This window comes from Lates calcarifer, linkage group LG17 (assembly GCF_001640805.2).
Source record: "Lates calcarifer isolate ASB-BC8 linkage group LG17, TLL_Latcal_v3, whole genome shotgun sequence".
In the NCBI taxonomy this organism is placed as follows: Eukaryota; Metazoa; Chordata; class Actinopteri; family Centropomidae; genus Lates; species Lates calcarifer.
In genome coordinates this window covers 5,319,926-5,342,907 of record NC_066849.1, presented here as the reverse complement: position 1 = coordinate 5,342,907, position 22,982 = coordinate 5,319,926, and the positions used below count along the sequence as shown (strand labels likewise).

The following is a 22,982-nucleotide window of genomic DNA, read 5'->3' as shown; positions in this document are numbered from 1 at the left end:
CTTTCTCATACAGATTCATGTCACCAGTTTTTCAGTTTATCAACATATCATCATTCTCAGCATATTCTAATATAGAATACAATACTAAAACAATAAAATTACATTTTTAATGGAAAAAAGATATTTTTTAATAGAATTTCAACAGAAGTCTTAATGTGAGATGTGTGATCATCTGAATGTGCTGCACATTACAGCACATAAGGCCTAGGCCAAGACAAATATGTGCTTTCTCTATGTTTTAGTATCAGGAATAACTTACAATCACAGCATTTTTTAAGTTTAATTTTCTTGTAAAAATCAAACACTATGAGACAATTTTTATTCTTTCCTGGTGTTGATACAAGAAAGATCCTGAAGCAATTCCAGAACGAGAAATATAAAGCATCTTACAAAACATATCTTTAAAAAAATATTCATTTTTTTTAACCGATCACAGCAAGTTGTCTTAAAATCTAATGTTAGCCAGATATTTACATCATTGTTTTAAAGCAGTCTGAAGTGCAGTGCTACTGGTGATTGTGTTGTGCAGGTAAATCTCTCATGGTTCTTCCCTTAAACGTACTCTGAGCGCTTCCTGAAGTTAACGTCTGCACTCATCACCTGGTACCTCCGCTGCAGCACAGGCTGAGGCTCCACCTGTGAACACAAGCAAGAGGTGACCAGGAGCAGCCCAGCCACTACGAGGAGAAATCCTCCCACCCAGCCACAGAACAAGGCATCTCCAAACTCCCATCTTGGCACCACATCAGGTACTTTATCATCAAAGAAGTGTATCACAGCTAAATGGGCCATGTAGGACACAGGGATCAGACACAGCACTCCAGAGACCATCCCCAGAACCCCTCCGATGATAGTTAAAGTTCTCTTGGTTCGATAGCCTCCGTGTTCTTTACAGCTATTGATCAGGTAAAGTCCAGGTATAGCCACCAGGATTCCCAGCATGCCCACAGCAAGGGAAGCGCACATGAGGATGCGGGCCAGCTTGAGGTCACTGGAGAGGCCCAGCAAGCTGTCATAAGCTCTACACTCCATGCCCCCGACATCCTGGACCACGCAGGTCTCCCACAGGCCCAGCTCGTAGCTCTCTACAGGCAGCAGCGCAGTGGACATGGTCAGCCACTGTGGTAAGATAGTGGTGGCCAATACGCACAGCCATGCTCCGACATAGACGAGCATCCCCAGCAGCTCTAAAGCGCAGGCGCACGTGTCCATCTCTCGTTCTCTCTGGCCTCCACGCTTGACAGAGCCACAAGAGTTCTTCTTCTCTGGAGAGGCCTGTTGACGTCCAGTCGGGACAGAGGCTGCTCACAACACCTGATAATTAGAGTTGACTGCTCGGTCTCTGGACTCGGAGCTCTTTCACAAACAGTTCCCACTCAAAGGAGCACACATCTTCTGTTGCGGGGAGGAGAGGGGGGCCCGTTCGGCCCTCCCCTTTGTGGTCCTCCTGCTCCCGCTGCTGTGCCAATGGGCAGCAGAGGCAGAGGCAGAGACGACCAGACTGCCACAAGATCATTGTCAAATGCTTTTCTCTTTGATAGCAGACCACATGGGATGTCATTAGAAGTAGACAGGATATTATTTTTCCATTTTTATGTTGAAAAATGGTCCTTGATGTCTACTTTTGCATCCTGCGTGTCCTCAGATAGACAGCAATTTCACATATTAAGAAGCAAACAAATAAACATGGGCAACACATGACAATAAAGCCAGGTTATTATTTATGTACCAATGCCAAACAAAGATAAGCTTCTCATAAACTGGGCTGCCTTTAGAGATACAGTAAAACTTAATGCTTTTAATTTCTGCTATTAAGATTAGAACATCTTGTTACAGCAAGTAACTGTTCTTACAGGTATAAAACACTAATTTCATTGTATCATAAGGACACTCTTTCATATGGTAATGTACAACCAGGGCCTTCATGAACTTACTATCCATGAGATAAAATTATCCAAGGAAAATAAAAGCTGCTCCATGGATAGTGAGATTTATCCGTGTATCTAATGAATAATAATACGTCATTTAAGAAACATTTTTAGTGTTCATCAGTTTGGGATGCCTGGTGTCACAGTCAGGCTTTTTGCTGCATGTGACTGAAACAGAAACAACAGTGCAGCTTATTGTGTGCACTCATATGAACACTACATAGCCTGTGGGAAATGGACGTAGGAGGCTATAGATCAAAGCTGTGATGTGAGAAAATGATTCCCAGCCACACACACACACAGTTGTATACAACCACAAACAAACACACAAACAAAAATGCACAGATAAAATCCCCAGTGTGCTAAACCCTTCCACCTCTGGAAAAGGAAAGCGTGTGGTTGACTGCACAGACGTCTTTTTGACGTCTGGTGTGCTGGTGTAAAGTTGCAGCAGAGACCAAACTCCACCAGAAAAAAACTTTCTTCCACAATTGCAAAAAACACAACTTAAGAGGAACATCTCCTCAGTGACGCAGATGCAAAGAATGCACTTGTCATTATCACTACCTGTTTGGCAACAGAAATTCCCACTCACTGGAAATTCCACTTGAATTTCATGTCACAATCAATTTCAGTAACAGCACCAGAAGCCTGAGGAAAACTACGAGGAAATAAAGTTGAGTCAGTGTTATTGCAGTTCTGCTGGTCACAGGTAGAGGTCAACATAGGTCCTGGATTAAAAAAAAAAAAAAAACCTGAATCCAGCTCCCCTTTAAGAGAGTTTATTCGGTCACTTAAACACACATAAACACAGACTAAACTCATATATAATATCTATTACAATTTATCTATTTTATCATCTGTTAATATAATGTCTCTACTGATATAATTTTGTTCTATCTCATCTCATATACTGTGTTTTGCCTCTGTCCATTTCTCATCACTAATTGATGGACATGAGGATATAAAGCACTGTGGCTCTGACCCTTGAACTGGATCAGAGAGCTCTGACACTGGCTGCCTCTGAGTTGTAAAAATAGAAACTGTAGCTTTTATTCTTTGGTGCTTTCTGTACTGAGCTGCACCTGACCCTGCTCAATGTGGGTCCTCTCATCTGTTACAAGGAAATAGCCCTGTGGGGCAAACAATTGGTCCAAACTGTACTATAAATGCCCTCAGGGGTACTAAGTGGCTAAGTACACATTTATTTAGCAAAATGCACCATGTAAACACATCCCATATTAATTTATTAAAATAATAAAATCTGTCTTAAACTACATTTTTAACTCAGCTCCACTTCACAAGACAGGCCCTTGAGATCTAGTAATGATGCAGTTGTTGCCCTTCAGGCCCCTGTCATGTCATATATCTGTGCCTCTGAGCTGCATGCAGTTTTTACAATTGAGGAAATTTGAGAGGTACCTGTTCATGTCGGGAGGTTATGGCGACACCTTGTTGCTTTATCCATAGGGGACACCAGGTGGCGCTGCTGTCCCACTGAAATTACCCTGCAGTCAACAACAAACCACGGGTTTGTCATTGTATCCAGGGGGAGTTGTCCGTGGGTTTAAATCAAAGGCAAACGTGTTTAAACTACTGACCTATTTCAGTGATATATATATATATATATAGTAATAATAATTCATTTTATGAAGTTATTGAGCTGTTAGACCACCTGAATCCACAGGTTGTTGTTTGAAAGCTGAACCAGTAACTTTAGCTAAACTTCTTGTTATTGCTGCCATTATCGCTCCTCTCTTATCCACCGCCGTCGCTGAGTGCGGTGTCGTTGAGGTAAATCATGAAAATATTTACTTGTAGTTTTGTTTTCGCAGCGATATTAAACTTTAATGAAAGTGTTGAGCCCTGACGTTTCCCCATTGGACAGAGGAGCTCGCTCAGTCGTACGTCCGACCACTTATGCAAATCCACTCTACCCGAATATGGACACGGAGGAATGAAATATGGTGGAGGAGGCGAACATGGAGGACCGAGGACCGTGAGAGCGCTGCGGTGCTGTTTTTTGGGGGGTTGTAAGAAGAAAAGTGGATGTACCTCCTGTGGGACTTTTTCAGCGGAGAACCTCGGTGGAAAGTTTTGTATTTGCGTCTCTGTTCTTTGCGCGGACAAGTGCGTCGAGGTGGAGTTTGTTGTAATGCAGTGAAGACCGACTTTTTCGGGGGGATAAAAAGCAGGGCAGGGGGCTTCTGCCCTCTCACCATCCCGACGCTATGCCGTGGGTCAGCGGCGGTAAGCGGAGAGAGAGCTCGGAGCTGCCGCTGCCCGCGGGCTGGGAGGAAGCCCGGGATTACGATGGCAGAGTGTTTTTTATCGACCACAACACCCGGCAAACTTCATGGATTGACCCCAGAGATAGGTATGTTCAAGGCCCGGGACTGCTGGCATTACACACATTCACACAAAGTAATGTTAATTCAACAAGTCCTCCTCACAAAATACCATAACTTACTGGAGGAGATGCTAGGGCGGCTGGAGGGAGGGATAGAGGGAGGGGGCGACGACTACAAGTGAAGGCAGTTTTGTTTTGTTTTGGGGGGCCAGGGCAGTAAATTCCCTCCATTCCCTTTAATGTGATACAAGGTTGCGGTGGATAATGTAGCCACGACCGATGAATCAGCTGAGATTTGGCAGCAGCTTAGGCCTCCCCACCTCTTGAAGAAGTTCCCATGCAAACACGGGATGTAACGCCCATGGTCACCTACAGTGCAGCTGCTCTTATTAATCCTTCCTCAGTATATTTCTTTATAAGTAAACTCTGAGAGCTTTTCTTTGTTGAAGATGACATGGGATTAGACTGCAGCTCAGTCTTTCCGGTTTGTTATGTTTCAGAGGAGGTGGGTATAGCAGCACACTGTACTCTGTACACTACATACAAATCCTGTCAGTCTGGTCACCTGAGTTTTTAGTAACCTGTCTCTTCTTCATGAAAGAGGAAACTTCAATGTCTGTCTGTCTGAAACCTCAGTCATTCAGAGTCAGGGGTAAGCTCTGTAGATTTATGACTTCCAGTGACCTGAAACATTCCTGGTTCACACACCTAACACAGAGTCCTATTGTTATCCAGCTCCCCTTTCCTTTTCATACAAAGACACCTCCTTGAGACCAGCAGTGTGTCAAGTACAGCCCTGAAATCTGCTCGATAATGTCGCTGTTCATCTTAAAATGACCCCTTAACGTGTGAGCTTGAGTGGATTTGAGAATGGAGCGTAGTACGGACGAGAGCTTTAAACTCCAACTCCCAGAAATCTCTGAGAAAATATGTGAGGAATGCTAGTTGGGCCACTGGGAAAGCTGCAAGGATGTGCTTTTGTGGGGACTGGGATTTCACCAACCCAGAAACAGGCTCAATCAGGCATTCAAAGCAGACTTTGTGAGATTACTGGGAATTATTGTAACTCTATTGCATTATGAGGGAAAGGCAGAAATTCACAAAAACAACACTCCCATGTATGGCCGGAGACACGAGTCCAGTCTGAATTTCCGTCTCTCTGAGTAGATTTGTTTAAACCCCATGAATGACTGTGTACAGCACATTTGAAACCAGATTTCTTGCAGCTGATTTCAACAGTAGGAATGTAGTAGCTGCATGTAATCTAGATAAGAGAAACCTGATTTCCTTCAAGGCCCCCTCCTCCTAGCAAGTTGATTAACCATTGTTATGTGAAGCTGATAGCAGTTTCACAAGATCTCATAGTAGGCGGCATTTGAAGGGGGGAACTCTAGGGTTTTATGTTTGCATGACTAAAGAATGTTTTCTGCATTTGTTCTGGTGCCGCTCAGTGATTTATAGGTGATCTCGGCCAGAGGAATGTCTGTCACCACCTGATACTGACTTTCCAATAAATCACATTATTCCACAGCACTAAAAACTGACTTTCTGCTAACATGCAACAGATACAAAAAGGTGTCAGCTGTTCAGTCTGTGTTTAAGTGCCTTAAAAAATGTAGTTCTTTCCATCAGCTGCATTTAAACGGCCTGTTTGCATGCCACTCAGGCACAATGAGGATGGCAGGAGCAGAGAGGTGAATGCAGCGATGAGAAGAGTTTCATACTTTTCCTCGTCGAGACCCGGTTTGACAGCTACACTGTTTAAGTACAACAAATATCAAAGACTGATTTAAGGATTGTCGTCTGGTATCTGCCACATGTTATCATAGGCCTTCATTATCATGAGTTACAGGCTTTAACTAAGTGTGACATACAGCTCCATGAGATACAGTGTACGAGCCAGAGACTTGAGAGAGGAAACAAAGAGACTGTGATCAGATTCTTTAGATGTGTTGGGTGGAATCAGAAAAACGAATCAAGTTGTCAGGTGCAGGCTGTAAGCAGTGATATTTAAAAACAGTAAAGCAGTCCTCTTATAACCAATGATTTTCTTTATGGTGCTATTTCATTGAAAGATAGTAGGTGATTATTTTCAGTATTGATTTATCTGTAGAATATTTTTCTTGAATAATTTGTTCTATAAAGTGTTGGAAAATAGTGAAAAATGCCCATTGCTATCTCCTATAACCCGAGATCTTATATTCATATGTCTTGTTATGTTTGACCAACAGCTTCCTGTCATTTAAGACTAAGAAAGCCTCCAAATATTCACAGTTAACATGTTACAACTTGTTAATTGTTGGGCATTCTTGCTTAAAAACTCAAACAATAACAAAAATGTTCCATTTAATCTCTGACAATTAAACAATCAGTTAATGGTTTAGTTTTTTTCTGTCGATCAGTTGGAAAATGTAACCCACTCAGTATTTGTTGGACATTGGTAGTTTGTGTTGGAGACCGATAAGTGTGAAATTTAGGGGAATAAAACATGCCTTATTTGGAAGGGATCAAACTCTCATATTTTGGGCATAATATGATCTGTGTATGAAGCAGAGCAACGGCCCCAGGAGCTCCTCTCAAACTCCTGATGCTCAAGAAACAAAAGCTCAGTGTAACAGCTTGCGTGAACACCTTGTGTATCGCTGCAGAGCTCAGGTACCTCCATCCTGTGATCTGGCGTGTTGTACAGCTTGCAGCGAGGGTTGTCCAGTGTGTGTTTCTCTCTCTCTCTCGTGTGTGTGTGTGTGTGTGTGAGAGAGTGAGTGAGCGGCAAGTCCGCTGACCTGCAGAGAGGCGTGTCGGTGATGGATTATCGCCTGATCAGTAAAACACAAGAGCCACTGAGCTGAAACATAATTGTCAGTGATAATCATGATGTGCTGTAACGGAGCTCCGTATCAGCCAGAGTTCAAGTTTGCTCCGGCTGGTACAGTGGGTGTCTGCAGGCAGGAGGGCAGCTGGTTTGGTTAGATGACAGCATGTAGTGAAAAATTTGATCGATGTGTGAAGGCAGTGCAGAGGAGCATCTCTCAGTCAACACATGGCTGGCGCAGAAGATATGACATGACCTAACTTTTAAGAACATGGGAGATAAAAGTCTCTTAAAGCATTTTGCAAACTATCTACACCCCTAATGCTCATCGTGTGCACCCTTAATGATTATGTCTCAGAGGACGGTGGATACCTTGATCAGCTCGGGGCGGCCCTGCCAGCTCCTGCAGATAAGACGAGCTGTGCTGTGGGGCTTTTTTGTTACAGTGGAATGAGCGTTATGTTAGGCATGCCTACGCTAATGCCCAGGGGCTCTGCTTGCTCGCGGCCCCAGACAAAGCAGCAGAACAGAGGCAGTTCCCACGTGTCTGCCTCCTCCTCTCCATCCTGGGCCCTGTAGGCCTCCTTTATTAGCTCTGTTATGCAACAGTCATGGCCGGCCTGCCGCTCGGCAAAGGGAGGCCTTTATACTTGGTCACAAAGCACACCAAATTCAATTATTCTGGAAAGGGTGAGCTGTGTTTCCAGCACCGAAAGGTTATTCACATGCGCTGAACCCCGCTGTTATTTTGCTTCCCCCAGTGTTTTCATTATGATGGCTCTTTTTTGTCTTTTGGTGGGGGGAGGTTACGAACATGCCATTGCTTGATCCGGTGTCATTTTGCTGTATGTGTTTTCTGTGTTCTTTTTCATGAGCCAACAATGTGCTTGTCTTCAGCTTTCACCTAACTCCTTTTTCTGGAAGTTCAGACCACTCAACTCCCTTTGATCTCCAGCTAATCTGGCTGATTACCTATATTTCTAGATGATTTACAACAATAAAACTACTTTCCAGCCACATCTTTCTAAATGCTCAGGTTTTGCTTTGCATCAGTTCTCTGTGTGCTCTGAAGCTAGTCTGTAGTCAGCAGTCAGAAACTGTAGGTTGTTTTATGTGTACAATGTGTATATTGTGCTACCTAAACAGGACATGCCAAACTCAGTGGACCAGCCTCTAGCTTTGGGCCACCATTGTTTTTTTTTTTTGTTTTTTTTTCAGCCATTGTTGACAACACTTGCTCTACCCGTTTGGTCTGTACGTTTCTGAACTTGTCGTCTTCTTGGCATAACTGTTTAAAATCCCAAACTGTTAGAAGTGAGGAAGAAAACCTCTTCTTACTATGATATAGCAGCTTTTCATGTGCTTTTAGTTTAGTGTGCTCATTCTAAAAACACTTTACCCTATTTAGAATTTATAAGCAATAAACAGAATAAATACTTGTTTATATGTCAGTACAATGTAGTTATGAGCTGACTTGAAGTGAAAATGTGATTTTAAGTGTTCATTAATGTAAATCAGCTGTCAACACTTAGAACTCCCCCAATGAAGTCATATTTTATATGATTGTCCCTGTGTTATATTCTCATTCATTAACTGTTTATACACCAGTATTCATTTACGGATGCCTTAATTGTTGATAAATGCAATAATTAACACTTAAAATGCCCATGTATCTGCTTACAGCTACATTATATTGTGTTACAAACCATCTATTAAATGTTTATATACTTCTTGTAAATGCTAAATGGGCACAGGGGATGGGGGTAGTTTGAGAAACACGTGGAAAAAATGCTTATTTAGAGTTAGATGAGAAAATCGATACCACTGTCATATTTGCATAGGTGGTTAGCTTAGCTTAGCATGAAGACTTAAAACAAGTCCACACATGGTTGCTTGGCAAAATCAGCACCTGTAAAGCTCAATAATTATGATTAAATCATACAGAAACAGATACATAAAATGAGCCTCCACTGGTTACAGTGACGATACGGCTTGAGCTTTGAGGTGCTGGTGGGCAGATTGTAGGACAGACATAGGCTAGCAGTTTACCCCTGTTGCCATTCATTGTGCTAAGCTAAGCTAACTGGCTCCTGGATTTTGGTTTATGTTTATGGGTTTATGTTGCTCTTCAATTCTGACTGCAAGAAATTGATTTAGCATATTTTTCTAAATCTTGAACTGTTCCTTTAAAATAGCATTACAGTTTTTTGATACAGTAGTATTGATACTGTAAGTATTGTAGTCAATTCTACTTGTAGTTAGAGCATTATTTAATTGCTTTAATTGATGCTCTTATAATTTATATTAAAATTATCATGGTCAGGATGCTACACTGGTCCTTTCACAGTGACCACATGTCCTGTAACTAAGCAAGTGTCTTTGAAAGAGCTGCACTGACATTTGAAGATTTTTAAACACATAGTTCTCTTTCATTTGAGTAGAACCACCTCTACTTAAATATGCAGTTTTGTTAGTTTTACTTTTGTCACTGTGGACCCAACTCTGCTCTGCTCCCAATAAGACAAGCCCTTCCAGCGTCCAGACGCTGTCTAAATGTGTATGGAGACAGGGATGTTGGTCTACTTATAGAGACCTATTTCTATAAGATTCAACACATAATGGGAGAAGCGGGTGTCTGTCAGTCTGTCAGTCTGTCAGCTGCTTTAGACCTCGCTCTGAAATGCTGCACCAGGCCCTCAGAGAGGCTGGACATAAATGACATTCCTCCCAAAGTTGTTTTCACATTTCTTTTTTAACACAGAATGGAATTTTTAGGCCAACAACACTTGTGGCCTTTTTTCTCAGAGGCAGCGTCTGTCGCCCCCTCCAGAGAGGAGCTAACATTATGAAAACAAGTGATGCTTGTGGCACATATTGGAGTTAAAATAGGAACATGCAGAATTTTCTGTTACTGCCTCGTGCCTGTCTACAACACTGTGTCAGTGTCATCACATTTGTTGTTTTTCCGGTCACATAAGTGATGCTTGTCATCCGGAGGTCAAGTCTCAATTTTTATTTGTAGACTTCAGCAGCTGGTTATCTGGGGCGATAAAGACTTTCAGTGTTTGGATAAGTTTGTTGATTTCTTTTTGAGGCGTACAGCTCTTTAGCAGTCCTCTGTCGTGGCTGACTCTATCTGCTGTTTTATCACTCCAGTGTTTGATTTATTTATACAGTGAACCATCACACAGTTAAACATCAGTGTCAAAAATTTGTCCCATGTGCACTCCTACACTGGGAGGCTGCACCGGGCTGTGGTGACAACTTGTCTAAATTAACACATTTGGTGGAGTAATCAACAACATTTTTAATTTAATATGAACTGACTGAACTGTTTGAAAGACAGGAGTGTGGGCAGGACTGGCTGAGAATTGTGGTAGCTGCTTGAAAACATGTGGCTGTCAAGCCTTAGTGAGCTCATTGTGGTCAAGCTGAAGAATAGTGACCCAAATCCAGAGTATTAAAACCCTGGCTTCGTGGCTTCTGTGATTGAAAGTAACAAGGGATATTATTTTTGCAGAATCCACTGTTTGGCACTTTGTAATTGTTGTGGCTGAGAAACAAAGGCTGAGGAGCGGGTCGAGATGACTAGACCAGACAGGGTCCAACAGCCCAGACTCCAGTTTCACATGCCTTTCCTGTCCAGCAGCCCGTCGCTAGGCAAAGAGGGGGGCTGCTACAGATAGAAATATCCTCTGGGACAACCCAGGATGGCACAGATTATTCTAGAATTAGCAAATGTCTTTGACAACTAAATATATTTTGCTGGGAAGTTACGAGACACAGGAAGGCCCAGCAGCATTTCAGTCCTCCACAGCTGAACATGCCTGTCATTCTGTCAGTCTCTCTCTTTTCTATTTCAGATATCGGTCTCATTTTCTGTTTCCTCTTTGACTGAAAGAGGATCCTGAAGAGTGTGTAAAATTTAAGAACAAATATTGGCACTTATTATTAAACACACTCATTTACAGCTGGCAGAGCAGAATGTGTCAGCTCCTCCAGTTAAAACCTTATCAAAATAAACCTGACATCTGCTGTTTATTTTTTCCCAAAGTTACCTGACATAGAAAATGAAATAGAAAAGCAGATTTAACCCAAGTCATGAAAATAAAACTAAATTTGGAGAAATCAGACTATAGACAAGAGTCTATAGTCATGCCAGCAGGTTTAATGTTGTGTTCACCATTTTCAGCATGTTAGGATGCTACTGATTTGCTAATTAGCACTCCAAAGTACGGCCAAGGCTGATGGGAATGTGATTAGTTTTGCAGGTGTTTGGTCATAAACCAAACTAAGATTTGAGCGTATGATAGTGCTAGATGAAAACTTAAAGGATCATCAAAGTTTTTACACCTCATTTTCTGGGGACCATGAATACCTGTACTAAACTTCAATCCATCTTGCTTGTGATATTTCAGTCTGGACCAAACTGGTGGACCAACTGACCCACAGACTGGCATTGCCATCAATGCTACTAGCATTGCTGAAAAGTCCCTAATAGTCGCCTCCAGCACCTGCTGCAGAGTCACAGTAATCCTATAAGAGCCCCCATAGTAATCTTATAGTAACACAGTTATTATAAACATCAGTGTTTAGCATTACATAGAGCTGAGCAGCATCAGACCTGCATTAAATGCTGTTGTGTAATGCGTGTTGTTGACAGCTTCACAGTGTCAGCAACTAAAGGTTTATGCCGGGTCACTGTGCCGGTCTGACAGGAGAATGACTCAATTATTTTTCTCCCTGAGCTTGTCTAACTGTCAGGGAAAACGCTGATTGATAGAAATGATCATAAAGTTGAGTTATGTTCTGCTGTAGAGTGCAGATTTCACATAATTCAAAGTGTCCCATCAAAAATACTCATACACTAAGTATTGCTCCTTGTAGTTTTACCATATTTTGGCTGAATTCTCTTCTCCAAATGTACGTCATCAGATTGCTGCTCTCCTGCTCTGTGCTGCTGTGTGTCCTCCTCTGTGTGAGTCTGCTGTACTGTGCAGCGGTTAGAGTCTCCCAAGACCAAGACATGACTTGGAAAAACAGAGACTACTGTCACAAGACTGCATAACAAACCAAACATTCAGACATTCGGATTCAGATCTGTGAGAGGACATGTTTTTCCCTCTGTCTCTCTTTCTCTCCCTGGGGAGGTCGAAGGGCAGTTCAGGACTAAACTCCCACTGACGTCACATAACCTTCCTTCCAGAGCTTCTTGTGGTCTTCCCCTCTGTTTTTTTTTTTTTTTTACATTTAAGTTAAAACTGTACTGTTGTACCATATGTGCCTATTCTTAATACAGCTTCACATTGTTATAAGGCCTCTGACTCTCCTCCTTCAGTCATTATTTACATAAAACCTGACAGCAAAGGTGCAACTGCCCTGTGTAGTGTTTTTTAAGTGTGTACGAGTGCATTTAGTGTCTGGACATTTGTTTAACTTTAACAAACACTTAAAGCAGGGGAAGGTGAGGAGTGTGCTTGTGTTTGCCTTGTCCCTGTGCTTGGCTGCACATGGCTCATGTGAGAATCCTTTTTACACACTGTCACTGAGCTGCTGACGTCTGCAGGAGATGTGTGCCATTAATCGGTGCTTGTACAAACAGTTCTTTTTTGGGAATATGTAGGTCTTTGCTGAGGCAGTTATCTGTGCTTTTCTAGTGAGTATAACTCAGTGATGTTGAAATGTAGAGCTGAAATGATGAGGCAAGTAATTGATTTGACCAGTGATTCCCAAGCTGGAGAAAAGAATCCCAAAGCGGGTCACAAGATGAATTTAATAGGTCTTAAGATGATGAGCAAGTAAAGAAAGAAAAACAAAAACATTCACAAAAAGTTGTGTTTACTTTTTAGTGCATTTTTTTTCTTGTTAAAAAAACCCCTGAGTATTAAAATTATTCAAATTAAACCATCTGAGGAGGTGAAAATTACTATTTGTTTGAAGAGCTTGATGCTTATAGGAGTCATGAGTTAACTTTACATGGTTTTAAATGGTCACAAGCCAAAAAGGTTTGAAGGCACTGGATTAGTCAATTGAAAGTAATGTAGTTTAGGCAACTTCTTGGATAATCATTCAAGTCATTTTTCAAGCAAAAAAAAAAAAGTGGTTCCAGCTTCTTTTCTTTGTTTTACATCACTGTAAATAGAATATACATGAGTTCTGGGCTGTTGGTGAGCACAGCAAGGCATTTGAAGATGTCACTTTAGGCTCTTTAATGATCACTATCTTATAATATCTTATAATAATTGTTCATACAGTTCAACAATAGTGTAATCTCTGTTTCCATGTATATTATATGTACAAAACTTTCCAAAACCTCATGGCTGATTTATGGTCATCACATAAAATTACTCAATTATATAGCCATGTCCTGGAATAAAAAATAATCATGTGTGATCTAATTTAAGGGACAGAATCTATTAAAAGTTACTTGTTCATTTATTTAACTACAATATCTCAGTCTGAGAATTTTGTCACAACAATGATTACAGGAAGGGATAATGAACAATAACATTGACTTATCGTCCATCCCTACAAAGCTGCACATCAGTGATGTAGCCTGTAGAATTTCTCAAAAGCGTGTGAAATACAAAGGGAGTTTATTGAATTTGAGGCATTGTTGAAGGTTTTTTACAAGCTTATGTGATTCATCATCAGCTAACATTCCTCTCAGTGTACCCAAATAGCACTGAAAGCGCTAATAAAGGCCTTTTTGAGTGTTTGGGGGGGGGGGGGGTACTTCAATCATCAGCATGTGTCTCAGTGATAGTGGCATTTGTCTATAAACCATGTGTTTGCAAACAAATTGAAGTTAAAATCAAGTGAAGTTTGTCTGGAGTGTGTGCAGAGAGGCGAGCTGCTGCGTCTGTCTCCTGAGGAATGTGGTGCTGAATACCTCAGCTTCTCTCTCCAGGCTGTCCCCCCATTGTAGGCAATAACTCTCCAGGATCAAGCCAATGCACTGTCTGCATTGTGTGCATACTGTGGTAGACAGGGTCAGTGTCACTGGACCCCCTTCAGTCTGTGCTGATTGATGGTAATCGGACAGTTACTGTATGTATTTTCTGTCATCAGACCCGCTGGCTCACAGCTCACTGATATGTGGAGATTAGTAGAGTTAGTTATGTGTCAGCCTGATGTCATTAGCTTTGCCCTGTCATTGTCACTGTTCTAGTTTGACACAGTGTGTGCTGATGAGGCCCACATGCACACACATGGTTTAATAAATCATTACACTTGAACTGCTCTTTATTGCTGGCATTTAATCCCTGCAAATTCAATCTTCAAAAAGAAAGTATAAGCAGAGTTGCCACAGCTACCCTTTAGTCAAGGCTAACTGTTTTTGTCTCCAGCTGGCTCTCCTGGTTTACCCAGCTGTGTTGTTGCCAGTTTGGTTTGTTTTTTGGTTGTGTAATGTTGTGATCACATAGTTAATTATATACTTTTGTGACATGAAAACAAATGTATATTTATTTGTGTAAATAATGTGAACATATTGTATTTTGGCTGTGATGACACAGTGACGTTTTGCATTATTTTAGGTCAGAGTTTTCTGTATATTAAACATCCTGTGCAAGTCCATAGACATTAATTCACAGTGTAGTAAGTGTGGCCACTTGAGATTTGAGATTTTTTCTCATTTACTCTTAAAATCTATCAACACTTTGGTCTCTTGACCACCTGAACCGATGTGCTCCCTCCCCAAGGAACACTGAGGTGAACAACTTTGTAACCCTGTAAAATGCATGAGCTTATACAGCTGACAGTCACTAACACACTAACACACATCTTTTCATGCTTAATTATTGATGTATTCATTATTTTTTGCTTTGCTTTATGTAGACAATAAAGTTTGGGTTTAGGTGCTCAGTTAATTTTTTTTATAAAGTCTACCAATGATATTAAATGACACACAATAAGATATGAAGAACCACAAAAATTAGGAAATAGTTCATCTTTTTCAAATGAAGGAAACCTAAGAATCACAGTCCCTCATTTTTACCTGCTGAGGCAGTTTGAAATAAGTGAAAATTTTTTGTCCATCTTAAAAAATGAAATGTATAAACATAAATTACCTGTATGCATTCATACTTGAAGGTCATTCAGGTTTGTGTATTCTTTTAAACAAAAGCTGGATGTGAGAGTATTCTTTACAGCAAGTGTTTACTTTTTTGCTTCTTTCTCCTTGATTAACACAGAAAAACGTCTTTCGTAACAGTTAACAATAACAAATGAGGCAGTGCACCCTGTAGGTCAGTCAGTCCCAACAGGAAGAATGAGTCCCCTTATAAATCGGTTGATGCTGTGCATTTTAATCATCGGTATTACATCACAGAGATTAGTTTTTATGGTGATATTATCTTTGATTGATAGTGATGATGGATAAACTGACAATTAAAGAGGGGAGAGTTTGGAAACCTTGTCAGGGACACCTGTGATTTAAACGTGTCATTATTCCTGAAGCTGATATTAAAGTGAATATGTGCATTCCTTCGGCTTACTGTTGCACTGAGCTGATTTTAAATCATTTCAGGATCACCAAACCGCTGACGTTTGCTGACTGTGTTGGAGATGAACTGCCTCTCGGGTGGGAGGAAGTTTACGACCAGCAAGTGGGAGTTTACTACATTGACCACATCAACAGTGAGTGCATAGTTTCAATACAGAGTTATCATCCAGCCCACTGACTCCTCTCAGTCTTGCAGGGAACCGGAGAGCTCTGTATTTTTAACTTGTTCAGAGGCTTTTGTATCTCAATGAAGCCACAACAGCACTTTCAGGCATTTTTGATTTATACTATCACATGTTTTCAGAGGATGATTTGCTTGTTAGTCACGACTGTTGTGTGCTGTTTTTAGAGACCACCCAGATTGAGAACCCGCGGACTCAATGGCGGCAGGAGCAGGAGCGCATGCTAAAGGAGTACCTTGTGGTGGCCCAGGAGGCCCTCAAAGCCAAGAAGGAGATGTACCTGGTTAAGCAGCAGCGTCTGGAGCTGGCTCAGCAGGAAATGTTGCTCTTCCACGAGCTCTCTGAGGACAACCGCTCCATCACCAGCAGTAAGACGCACTAATGTCCAGCGCCGACTCACAATTCGGAGTTTCATAATCAAAGAAATACACATGATTACATGGGGAAATAAAGAATAGATGAGAGCTGTGTGAACAGGAGGGCCCCATAAAAACAAAAACCTTGACCTCACCTGACCCAATTTTCTGGCCCGGACACTCTATATTGTTGATGTGCCCTCGGGAATTGGTTGAGGATAGAGATCTATAGAAAATCTTCCAAGTCTCCATTCTTGGTTCTCCCCACCCTCCCTTTTAACCATCTCCACCCAGTTTACCCTCTTGACTCCAGCCAGCTGTCACACACAAAGTGTCCAGGGGGTGTCTACAGACAGCAAAGGCTGGGAGATGACACCGGATCCCGCTCCAGCTCTTACTATAGCAAGTTCACTTTAAAATCATCACTATTAACTAACTGCTAATCCACTGCCCTTTTCTTTTTATGTGTTCACAGCTCTCTCCGGCTCGTCCTCAAATGCGAAATATGACCCTGACCAAATAAAAGTGGAAATAGCTTGTAGAAGAGAGCGGGTAAGTCATTATCAGAGTAGAACAATAGGCTGCAGTGAGGGGCCCTTTTGGGCAGAAAAGGGGGCCAGGGTGTGGCCCCTACAGGATACTGTGGCTCTGGCCCGGGGCCTCGAGAGGATGAGGATGAGATCATCAAAGGGTCAGTCAGAGGCTAGGTCACTGACTCACATGGCCGAGTTGGACATTTCTCTGAGATCAGTCATATGGGTGAGGGTGTTTCCTGGATCAGGGACGTTTCAGTCTCAAGTGTAAAAACATGAGTAAGACTTAATTGTAATGTTACTATAGAAATATTTTAATTGGAACAAATCAGACCCAGAGTTTTTGTAAATATGACAACAACTCCAGACAAATGGTGTTTTTGAACATTGTATGACACAGTATGTTACGATTGTCCTCTTACTAATATTACGATGAGCAGTTGTTATCAACACCTTCTTTGTCAATTAGTTATTCATAGGCAACACCCACAAATCAACATGATAATTTGAAACATCCAGCAAAGCTGTGAACTATGTCACAGTGTTTTTTGTCCATGTTTCCTGTAAAAAAATTTTTTTAAAAAAGACAGCTTATCTTTTACATACCTGTAAAGCTGTGTGATGTGGATAAAATCAGTATCATAATATTCATGTTGTTTTATGGAATATTTTAGCCTCACTAAAAACAGGGCTTCCACATCTGTAGAAAAATATCTCAGCAATTATTGGATGTTATGTCATGCTATTTCTGCAGAAGATAGATCCTGATGCCTTTGCTGACCTTCTGACTTTTATCTAGTGCAGTCATCAGGTCATGATCTCAGTTTGTCCAGTACTTTGGTTTTAAACTAGCGACTTTCCCATCAGCCTCAGCTGTTCTTTGTTTCTAGTGCTAAATTGCTACTAAAATGGTGAACGTCTCATACCAGCTTAACATCAGCATGTTAGTATTGTCATTGGGAGTATGATTGTGTTTAGCTCAAAGCACCATCTGTGCCTAAGTACAGCCCCACAGAGCTGATATCACAGCTGTAGACTCTTAATCTTGTTCAAATTTGTCTGATAGTGATGTATGTACATCGCACAAAGTCAAATGTATGCAGAATCACATGTAACATAAATAAGCTGACGTTCATTACGATTAACTGTTTCTACCATTATCCATTAGATTAGACAAACATGTTAAACAAAGACCATAATGGCTCATTTTGTAGCTGCTGAATAACAACTTGCTTGGAGTCAAACATAATTTTGTAAAATAATAACACAATACATTCAATTCTACTGAAAGTGCCACTCCAGTGATTTAATATTGCACTCACATAAAGTTAGCAGACTGAATAGGAAGAAAGAAGAAGAAAGAAAGAATGGTCAGCAGCTGACATATCCTGTCTTTAAGTCTGTCTTTAAGACCCCGATGATGTCATTAGGGTAATTTTATTAAACTTAAGAAAATTTCTTTCAGAGACCCAGAAGTCAACTGTTTAAAAATACTCCCCCATATTAAATAAACAGAATTTGATGTGCAGAACCAGCAGACTGTCCCTTTAAAGTCAATATAAGACAACACTGAATCATTGCCCAGCCCTGTTTTAAATTGATGTGATACTTCTTAGGTCACATTTTACAGCCACAGTATGTCATCTACATGAGTAACAGACCACAGTAAAAGATATAGTTTTAGTATTTTTCCAAAACTAAACCCTAATTGGACATCATTCTCAGGAGAGAAGAGCCTCAGTGTGAGATCCAGTGTGTGTGGACACGCGCATGTACATCTCTGTATAAACACAGCCAAGCATTCCTGTATGGGAATAGTCATGACTAAGCAGTTTTGGCCAGCAGTGGTGGTGAGAGAAGCCCATTGTGCACCATGCTAACCCGGTGCTCGGCCTTGTGTCCGCAGCTCTCCAGACTGAAGCAGGAGCTGGCCCAGGTGAAGCAGGAGCTGCAGTATAAGGAAATGGGAGTGGAGACCCTGCAGGAGTGAGTGTTCCTCTGCCTCTGTGTGTCCCAGGCCCACCCTTCCTCCCATGGCCACCCTTCTCCTTCCTACCATGTTTGGCCCCACTGCTCCCCACCCAGTGGTCTTTTTCCTTTTTTTTTATTCCCTCTCACCCTCAGTGTTGGGTCTCGTCCTTTATCTGCAAACCTTTCCTTCTCCTTGTGTTCATTTGAAGTATTTCACATAGTTTTTCAGGTTTTCAATTTGAAAAATAATTTTTAACTTACTATAAGTATTCCACATGGTTCATAAAGTTAGTTTGCTTGCATTATTAATCATTAATCAGTAATCTGTGAGTGAAAAATAATTATGATTACAAAGATTTGGATTAAAAAGTTCTTTGACCCATATAAAAGATGAGGGGATTTTCAAAGAATAGTCAGGAGATACTCTTGTTTAAATTTTAGTTTAGAGACAGTTTCCCATTTTCCTTTAGTTTGCGTTGGTATTTAAACACACACACATAGTGTCTTTCAGTGCTGGGAACATTTCAGAGCTGTTCCAAATTTCATGTTAGAAATAGAAGCTCCACCTCTCAGAGGAGAAAAAAAGAGAGAGCGTTTGAGAAAAGGCAAATGGAGGGAGTTTTTTGATGGAAAAGGGGACTCCACCTCAGGAAGAGGATGCACCAGTGGAGTGCAGGGAGCCAAGGCTCAGCCTGGAGAGGAAGTTGCTCCATGGAGAGGGGAGGGGGAGGAGGGAGGGGAGGTGTGGGCCCGAGAACAGTTTCAAAAACACAGAGATATCTGGCAGCAAATTCCTCTGCACTTCCTGAGTCCTGGCAAAGAGACTCTTATCTCTTAGATAATACACAACTCGAGTGATTCCCAGAATAGCCAGGAGAATACACAGCTTGCAGAAAACATGGGTGCATCCTCCTCTTGAGTTTTTGTATGTGTGTGTATATGTGCTTGTATGTGTGTTTGTGTCTTTGCCTGCATGCGTGTGCGTCCCATTGTTTCTTCTGGGTTGGTTTTTGCCCAGTAGGGTTGAGGCCAGAAGGGACCCTACGGCTGTTGTTTTTTTCAGTCTCAGCTGTTGTCAGAGATATAGCTAATTGTTCTTGACGCATCGGACACATCAGACAAAGCAAACAAACAGTTTCTGATGTAGAGGTTCCCTCACAAATCATCTTTACCGGACTAAAAGAATTCAGGAGTCAGATCTCCTTTAGACAGTTTGGCGTACAAGTATCTTTTCTGCTCATCTGTACTCCACCTTATCTTGACAAATTTCTCACATTTTCAGACACTTCACATACTTTCAGTGAGTAGGTGCTCTGTTTCTATAGAAAACATCTCAACTGGTGGTGTTACGGTCCTAATTGATGTAAACATTGCTTGTTAAGATGTAGAAAGAGCATATGAGCTACCCTACAGTACACAGGGTGGGGGGTTCAGTACAGGCAGGCACTGAGGGGTGGGTAGTGCCTTTTTTTCCTAAGCATACTAACTCCCAGGCCCTGCCAATGGGGTAGGGGGAACAAAGCAGGGCTTGTTTTGGGAGGAAGAGGCAGGGTCGGGTGGATGAACAGTACCTGCTGTTGAAGGAGAGTGAAGGAAGCGGGCTGTGGTGAGAGCGGGGGCCACGTGCCAGGCCCGGTGATGGAGGAGGCACCATGCCGCACTCCTCCAGCTCCCAACCAGTAAACCAGCCAAACCCCCTCCTCACACCCGCACAGAAGAATACAGGCAGATTCACTTCAAAGCGGGAGAGCAAATTGGCTTTGTTGATTTTGATCTGTTTTTGTTAATCAATAGACACTTTAATCATATGGCGCCTGGATCGTTAAGCTTTGGATTTCTCTTTGCTGGCACTTGATACTGAGGGTCTGGGGTCAGATTTCGCCTCCACATGAAGGAGCCTTTGAAAGCAGCACTTAAAAGCCTGAAACAGTATCCGAGCATGTGGAAACAGAGATTAGCATTGACACTGGCCTGTCACATGCAGTGTCAGTATTTCATAACTGACCACAGTCTAAAAAAACACTGAATGGTTCATGAATGTTACCTCCCACACAGAAATACTTCAGATGTTCATCTGATGATTATTTTCTGTGACTTAAGTTCAACTGAACTGTTTTACAATACAAAGTTCACCCCTGTCAGTAGTGAAGAATGAGGACTGTCATTCTTAATTTGGTTCTTGTACAAACTTTGGTGATTGGCTCTCTAGATCCAGAAAGCAGGTTTAGTGAAAAGAGTTGGTGAGAGTTTGTTAACCCCCCGAACCGAGTGAAACTGAGATGACTTTAACTCAGTTACCATGGTAACTTACTCGGTGAGCCTAACCTGCTCACTTGCAGCCTTTTCCTCAACAAAAGTTTCTCCGTCTCCTCCTGCTGAGCCTGAAGAAGCTGTGTTTCATTTCCTCTTTCATACAGCTGACTGAACTAACTCTGATCAGCTGTTCTGGGACCAGGTTTCCCATCTCAGGATTAGTTTGTTAAACCTGCTCTTTAGACCCCTGAAGTCACGTCTAAGAGGATGTTTTTAATTTTGTTTTCATTCTTCCCATACATGTCAACTCTTGTTTACACCTGTAGCAAGTGTTTTTTTGTCTTGCATAAAAGAACAGGTTCACTCCCTTGTTATGACCAGGGAACTATCATCATTCTCATTTGAGCTTCCGAAGCCACGATTTCCATTATACTTAGTAACAAGTGTGAAGATCAGGGCAAGGTTTATGGGAAATAATTCCCATTCTAGCACCAAATAAAAGAACATCAAACACCTGGGTTTTAACACTAAAGCAGAAATCTTAATCTGTGCCTCTGTGTCTCAGGATTGACAGGAAGATGTCCTGCAGTCAGACAAACTACAAGCTGGACGAGGCTCAAGCCATCTTCAACGAGCTGCGGAGTATCAAGAAGGCCATCAGCACAGGCGAGAAGGAGAGGCAGGACCTCATCCAGGTAAAGATAACCTCTTCCTCCTGCCATCAAAACTGTATTCGCCTTTGAAATATTCTATGCTGACCTCTAGTGTCTGTTAACCTTTACTGTTCTGCTGTTTCTCATCATTGTCTTTTTAAAGCACATTTCCAGACATCTGAATCACCGACCACATCTCCAATTTTGTCAGCAAAGCAAAATATATGATGGAGTAATAAATAGTGAATAATAGACAGTGATTCAGTCCGATTGTCAGGCCACATTTTGCTGAGGCATTTCCTGGCAATGTCACAGTTTATTTATGATTACATACTGGAGGCAAATGACACACTTTAAATGTTATAATAATTTGAAATGAGGCACTGGCATCCACCCTTAAAAACAGCTGTTGGCAATTTACTTTGAGTTTTTGTCACATCCAATGTCACAGTGAGAAATTGACAACTTTTATTGTATTGCTTTGTATTATATTATTATCAATGTTCTTGTTTTGTTGTTTATTACCATTCTATCCCACAGAGCCTGGCGAAGCTGACGGTGAACTTCCAAAGCAGCTTGTCTATCAGTGACTCGGCCAGCGAAGTGGCAAACAGCACTGGGACCGTGGGTGACTTGTGCAACCTGCAGCAGTACTGTGACACTGGCTGTCAGACTGACATCATGGGAGAGGTAGGAGACTCTGCTGCTCCTCCCTGTCTCTACCTAAAACAGAGGTTGTCAAACTGTGAGGGAGAGTCAAAAGAGGTGGGGGACGAAGGTAGAGACGTGAACCACAATTTGTGTCAAAGGTTATTTTGATGGAGTTATGACTCTGCACACACAGATATGAGATATCAAAGCTATATTTTTAGATTCAGTGTGACCTGAACTTCCTGAGGATACCTTTATCATCACTGCAAAAAAGGACCCATAAATCTGCTTCAGTGTCACAGAGAAAAGATGCTCCTTGAAACTCCAGAACTTGCACAAGAATCATCGTGTTTTTTCAGCATCAGAGTAATGCAGTGGTAGTAGTCTGAACGTATATGGGTACAGTGCACACAGGAACTTCTAATAGATAATTCGGCTTACTTTTATTGGTGCCAATTTAGCAATATGTGTACAAATATAGGCTTAAAAAACAGGGCTCACAGCTGACTCACCTGGGGTTGATAGGAGATGTTGTTGGGGGATATATAATTGTATCTGTCTTGTGTGAAGGGGGGCCAACAGTGTCAGAAACCCCTGCCCTAAAAGAATGATCAGTTGCTCAAATGATGACGAGACAAGCTACAGGAAGCTCCCTATACTCCCTTCATACATCTGACATGACTAATGGCAAATATTATGATTAATTCTGGTCCAAGGGTTAGGGTTGTAATCCATGTCTCCAAAACTATGTGTTAGGTACACCACTTTTAATCCTTTTATTCCTCTT

At 41.6% G+C, this 22,982-nt stretch overlaps 2 protein-coding genes across 2 annotated transcripts in view; one reads left to right on the top strand and one right to left on the bottom strand.

Annotated features, from left to right (window-relative positions):
• Positions 1 to 119: 119 nt before the first annotated feature.
• On the bottom strand, positions 120 to 2,707 carry LOC108878907 (putative claudin-24). Its single transcript, XM_018669932.2, has one exon. The coding sequence runs from the start codon at positions 1,210 to 1,212 to the stop codon at positions 553 to 555; it is 660 nt and encodes a 219-aa protein (XP_018525448.1). The 5' UTR covers positions 1,213 to 2,707; the 3' UTR covers positions 120 to 552.
• A 997-nt stretch (positions 2,708 to 3,704) lies between these two features.
• wwc3 (WWC family member 3) overlaps positions 3,705 to 22,982 on the top strand; it is a 29,451-nt gene continuing 10,173 nt past the window's right edge. The window contains exons 1-7 of the mRNA XM_018669929.2: positions 3,705 to 4,305; positions 15,621 to 15,730; positions 15,946 to 16,146; positions 16,610 to 16,686; positions 18,574 to 18,653; positions 21,457 to 21,586; positions 22,085 to 22,234. Coding sequence (XP_018525445.1) covers positions 4,160 to 4,305; positions 15,621 to 15,730; positions 15,946 to 16,146; positions 16,610 to 16,686; positions 18,574 to 18,653; positions 21,457 to 21,586; positions 22,085 to 22,234 — 894 coding nt within the window. The 5' untranslated portion in view covers positions 3,705 to 4,159. The remainder of the gene's footprint in view (positions 4,306 to 15,620; positions 15,731 to 15,945; positions 16,147 to 16,609; positions 16,687 to 18,573; positions 18,654 to 21,456; positions 21,587 to 22,084; positions 22,235 to 22,982) is intronic.